Source organism: Chrysochloris asiatica, unplaced genomic scaffold (genome assembly GCF_000296735.1).
Source record: "Chrysochloris asiatica unplaced genomic scaffold, ChrAsi1.0 scaffold00238, whole genome shotgun sequence".
Taxonomy (NCBI): Eukaryota; Metazoa; Chordata; class Mammalia; order Afrosoricida; family Chrysochloridae; genus Chrysochloris; species Chrysochloris asiatica.
The window spans coordinates 1,733,461-1,739,403 of NW_006408756.1; the positions used below are offsets into that span (position 1 = coordinate 1,733,461).

General features: G+C 50.9%; 1 protein-coding gene across 1 annotated transcript in view; it reads left to right on the top strand.

The window, feature by feature from the left end:
- Window positions 1–5,943, top strand: part of LAMA5 (laminin, alpha 5) — an 81,853-nt gene that overhangs the window by 16,279 nt on the left and 59,631 nt on the right. The window contains exons 3-6 of the mRNA XM_006873394.1: window positions 3,084–3,201; window positions 3,638–3,756; window positions 3,844–4,014; window positions 4,097–4,194. Of these exons, the coding sequence (XP_006873456.1) occupies window positions 3,084–3,201; window positions 3,638–3,756; window positions 3,844–4,014; window positions 4,097–4,194 (506 nt within the window). The remainder of the gene's footprint in view (window positions 1–3,083; window positions 3,202–3,637; window positions 3,757–3,843; window positions 4,015–4,096; window positions 4,195–5,943) is intronic.

Sequence of the window (5,943 nt, forward strand, 5' to 3'; positions counted from 1 at the left end):
GCTACCAGAGCTCAAAAGAATATTGAAAGTGCCATGGATTGCCCAAAGTACAAACCAATCTGTGTTAGAAGAAGAACAGCCAGAATGCTCCTTGGAAGCCAAGATAGCTAGACTTTGCCTTTCATACTTTGGACATATTGTCTGGAGGGACGAGTCCCTGGAGAAGATTATCATATTTGGTAAAGTTGAGGGTCAGAGAAAAAGAGGAAGCCCCCCAACGCGATGGACTGAAATAATGGCAGCAGCAATGGGCATTGTGAGGTTGGTGAAGGACTAGGTAGTGTCTCATTCTGTTGTGTATAGTGATGCTATGAGTCAGTACCAGTTTGATGGTACCTAACAAGTATTCCCTTGTTCTGTTTGAAAGATGACCTCTTGGGTCAATTCACGTACAGGTTCCATATGTGCACATGAAGTGTTCTGGAATTCCTGTTTTCAATGTTATCCATAGTTTGTTATGATTCACACAGTCAAATGCCTTTGCATAGTCAATAAAAAAAATAAACATTTTTCTAGTTTTCTCTGTATTAGATCAAGAACCATCTGAAATCAGCAGTGATGTCCTTTGCTCTGTGTTCCCTTCTGAATCAACTGATTTTTGTATGTTGATCTTATATCCTGCCACTTTGCTGAATCTTCCAATGAGGTCTAGTAGCTTTTTTACTGAGTCTTTGGGGTGTTCTACGTATAGGATCATATTGTCTGCAAATGGAGTTCTACTTCTTTGCCAATTTGGATGCCTTTAATTTCCCTGTCTTGCTGCATAGCTCTTGCTAATACTTCCAGCACAATATTGAATAGGAGTGGTGACAAAGGACATCCTTGTCGGAATCTGTACACAGAGAGAAGGATTTCAGTTTCTCTCCATTGAGAGGAATGTAGGCTGTTGGTTTTGTATTGTTGTTGTTGTTATGTGCTGTGGAGTCAGTTCAGACTCATAGCAAGCCTACACAGGGTTTCTGAGGCTGTAAATCTTTATGGGAATAGACTGCCTCATCTTTCTCCCGCCGAACCGCTGGTAGTTACGAACTGCTCACCTTGAGGCTCACAGCCCGATTCGAAACCACTACACTACCAGAGCTCCTTTTGTATATACGCTCTTAATTATGGTGAGGAATTTCCCTTCAACTCCTACTTTGTTGAGTGTTTTTATCAAGAATGGATTTTGGATTTTGTCAAATGCCTTTTCTACATCAATCGATATGATCATGATCATGTGGTTCTTTTCTTTTTTCGTATTTATATGGTGGATTACATTGATCGTTTTTCTAATGTTGAACCATGCCTGCATTCCTGATGTGAATCCCACTTGATCATGATGTTTTATGTTTTTAATGTGCTGCTGGATTCTGTTGGCTAGGATTTTGTTGAGAATTTTTGTATCTATGTCTATAATTTTCTTTCTTAGTGACATCCTTCCCTGGTTGTGGTATGAGGGTTATACTTGCTTCATAAAGTGTATTAGGATGTTTTCCATCCTCCTCTATTATGGAATAATTTGAGTAGAATTGGTGACAGCTGTTCCCTGAATGTTTGGTAGAACTCACCAGTGAAGCCGTCTGGGCCTGGACTTTTTTTGGTTGGGAGTTTCTTGATGACCTGATCGATTTCTTCTTTTGTTATGGGTCTGTTCAGGTTTTCTACTTCACTGTGTGTAAGTTTAGGTAGGTCGTGTTTTTCTAAAAATGTATCCATCTCTTCTAAGTTTTCAAGTTTGTTGGGGTACAGTTCTTCATAGTATTCTGTTATTATCTTGATTTCCTTTTGTTCCGTTGTGACATTGCCCATGTGATTGTTCCCTTCTGAATCTGACTTGAATTTCTAGCAGCTCCCTACTGATATGCTGCTGCCGTCATCTTTGAATTGTCGTCAGCAGAGTTTTACTTGCTTGTGATATTAATGATATTGTTGGATAACTTCCATAGTCTCTTGGGTCACCTTTTTTTGGAATGGGCACAAACATGGATCTCTTCCAGTTGGTTGGCCAGGTCTGACTGGAGAGCGCTTTCAGCGCTGCATCAGTTTGTTGAACTATTTTAATTGGCATTCTGTCAGTTCCTCAAGTCTTTTTTCTCTAATGCCTTCAGTATAACTTTGAATTGTTTCTTCAATACCATCTTGATCAAACCATCCTTCTGGTACAGTGACTCTGTGTATTCTTTCCATCTTCTGTCCTGGTGTGGCACTGTGGGTTAATGTACCAGACTGCAAAGCTGTTTGAACTGCAAGGTCGGCAGTTCAAGCTCACCAGGCGTTCCTTGAGTCGGAACCGACTTGACTGCATTCACAACAACAAATATCATTCAGTGCTGTTCCACTTTTTGCCCATTTGTTATTGTTGTGAAATGCCGTTGAGTCAGTTCCCATCCATAGCAACCCTATATAGGGTTTCCAAGGAGTAACTGGTGAGCTTGAACCGCCGACCTTGCGGTTCAAACAGCTTTGCAGTCTGGCGCATTAATCCACAGCGCCACGCCAGGATCCCTTTGCCCATAGAATCCTTCAATATTGCAAGTTGAATCCTGAATTTTTTCTTCAGTTCTTTCAGCTTGAGAAATTCTGAAAGTGTTCTTCCCTTTTGTTTTCTAACTCCAAGTGTGGCAGGAGACAAGCTCATTTGGAGACTGAGAATACTAGCCACGTGTCTTGGCCAGCCACCACTGCACTGGGTACCGTGCGACTCAATCCCTTCTTCTCTTTGCCCGACCTTTGCTGGGTCCAGTATGTGCCTCTACCCTATTGACACTGTCCTAACCTAGCCACACCAGGCCTTGGCTGCAGCCTCAGAACCTGGCCACATGGGCACCTGAGGTGAATGGCTCTGACCCCAGCCAGGGGAGACCTCAAATGGGCCTGTTCCCTCTCCTGTGTAGGTGCCGTCTTTGGATCAGGAAGCCAAGGGGAGGGAGCCTCTGAGTCCGGCTGTCCTAGCCTGGGGCCATCTGTGCATCCCCCGAGAACCACAGACCCTATGTGGGGACAGGGTGCCACTTGGAACCTCAAGTCACCTCTGACTCTGCTGTGGCCTGCAGGCCTCCCCAGAAGCAGGGGATACTCCCCACCCACACTGTTCATCCTTACAGGTCTTCCACGTGGCTTATGTGCTCATCAAATTCGCTAACTCCCCTCGGCCGGACCTCTGGGTATTGGAACGATCCACGGACTTCGGCCAGACCTACCAGCCATGGCAGTACTTTGCCTGTGAGTCTCCTCGGGCCTTGGGGAGGGCGGCCTTGCTGGACTTTCTCCAGGTCTAGGGGGTCCAGTCTCTGCATCGCTTGGGCATTGGGTATAAGCCACAGAAGCTCAAAGCTGCTGAAGGCAGCTGGGAATCACTGGCTCACACCCTGATGTCGGGGCTGGAGAGCCAGAAACCTCTCCTGGCTCCTTGGGGACTGGCTTCATTCTGACAGCATCTCCCTGCCAGGAAAGGGCTGGTATTCTGGCACCAAACACCTGGCTGGCTCTGGTTGGGTGCTCGTCCAGACCGGTCTTGTTGGTGAGGATGGGAATGCCCCAGGTGGGCCTCGGTCATGTGCCTCATGGCCTGGAGGACAGTTAGAAAATGTCCCTCAAGGAGGGACAAAGATGACCTTTTCTGAAGCCTGTGCCCTCACCTTTCCCCCATCCTCCCCAGCCTCCAAGAGGGACTGCCTGGAGCGGTTCGGGCCGCGGACATTGGAACGTATTACACAAGACAACGACGTCATCTGTACCACTGAGTACTCGCGAATCGTGCCCCTGGAGAATGGCGAGGTGGGCCTGGGTGCCGCGGGTGGCACGTCTGGGCCAGGCTATGCCTGGCGTCTGAGCCCCAGCCTCACCCTGTTCATCTGTTGGCAGATTGTGGTATCTCTGGTCAATGGACGTCCGGGCGCCATGAACTTCTCCTATTCCCCGCTGCTCCGCAACTTCACCAAGGCCACCAACATTCGTCTGCGCTTCCTGCGGACCAACACACTGCTGGGCCACCTCATGGGCAAGGCCCTGCGGGACCCCACGGTCACCAGGCGGGTGAGCAGCTGCCCTGGGGGTGGCCTCCAGGGATGCAGGGTGGGTGGGCTGTGCCACGCCACTCACAGCGTGGTGTCTACAGTACTATTACAGCATCAAAGATATAAGTATCGGCGGCCGCTGCGTCTGCCATGGCCACGCAGATGCCTGTGACGCTAAAGACCCCATGGACCCATACCGGTGAGCTGCACCCCACCCCCTGGGCTGGGCCCACTGCCCACAGAGTTCTTTGCTCCCTGTGGACGTGTACTGACCACTCCCTTTGGGCCTCAATTTACCCTTATGAAGTGTGGTGGCGGGAGACAATATGCCCTGCATTCAGCAAAGGTGGACTCTCATCTGGCCCTGAGCCAACCAACCTGTCCTTCAGAGCTGGCACTCAGGTGATAGAGGAAGATATTTGGCAAGGTGGCCCCATGGCTGCACCTCCACATCCCCAGAGAGGGTGAGGGCTCTCTACCTGTCCAGTTCCCCGACCATCCCTCCAGTCACTGACCCTACACCCCCAAACCAAGACAGGGCCAAGTCCAGGGTGAGGGACAAACCTGGAGACCCCAGAAAGAGCCTGCCCCTGACTCACGGCCAGTTGCAACCAAAGGCTCTGACCTCTAGTTTTGGTGCTCCCCCAAACTCGGGGCTCACACAGCATGGCCAGTACCCAGCCCAGCATCATTGCACGGCATGTTCCCTGTGACCCACCCCAAGTTGCCACCAAGCTAGGACCTGGGAATCTGCATCCTGGCAGGCTGTCCTCAGATATTTCCCCCAACTGACTCAGTGCCCAGAGTTATACTGCGAACCTCACTGGGGTCACCAGTGAAACTGTCCCCCAAGGCTGGACATGCTCACCACTTGGCACCTGGCCAAGGTCCTTGGTCTCATTTGGCTGAGATGCTGAGGGCATTGCTGGTTCTGTGTTGGCGTCTGCTACTGTTGAAGTGGTCTGTCGACAGCTGTGTGTCGAGCCCCTGACATGGGCTGGGCTCTTTCCCTGGCAGTGGGCACACCAGACCGGACATCCCGCAGTGCCTGGAGCCCCTGTTCTGGAGAAGGCAGCAAGAGTCCATGGCAGGTTCTCTGAGGGTGACAAAGCTGGTATGGGGTAGACGAGGTGTGTGATGAGGTGCAGTCCCAAGGGAACCCACAGCCCAAAGTAGGGTGGTCCCAAACTGCAGTTGGATCTGGGGCATCTGTTGTGCGATGCCCCCCACAATTCATAAAGGAGATAGGAGTGTGCCTCATCCTCAGTGTGGGGCTGAGACAGGAGCCCAAACTCTTCAGACATGGCCAGTGGGTTGGAAGGGGGACAAGCAGTCATGCCAAGCTGGAGACATCAGGCAGCTTCTGGATGCTGTAGGTCCGGGGGAACTGTCCTGCCCTGGCCCAGCTTCAGCCTCAGTGTGGACCTCTGAATGCCCTTCCTACCAGCGAGCCTTCAGGCTGCTCAGCTCAAGCACAGCTAATTTGTCCTGGGAAATTAAGTGCCAAGTGGGAGCATAGCTTGAGGTGCTGGGAAGGGAGCCCACTGGGGCGGCCAAATTGGCCTCAGGAGAGGAGGGCTATGAGCCGAGCTGGGGCTTGTCCTCGCCTGCTGAGAGGCCCTGCTATAGCTCTGACTCACTTGCACCTGGGCATGCGCTGAGCTCAGCTCACCTGCAGGGCATGAGGGATGCGCAGGCTTGGCATCTTAGCCTGTATCACAAACACCAATAGAACCCCTGTCCCCAAGGCCTCATCACACACCAGCATCCTTCCATCTGCCACCTCTGCTGCTCCTCCAGGGGGCTGTGCTCCTCCAGCTGGTTAGTCACTTGTCCCTTTACCTCCACCACCGTCACACCAGAACACCCACCATCACATCACCATCACCACCATCACCACCACCGTCACACCACCACCATCACACCAGAACACCCACCATCACATCAC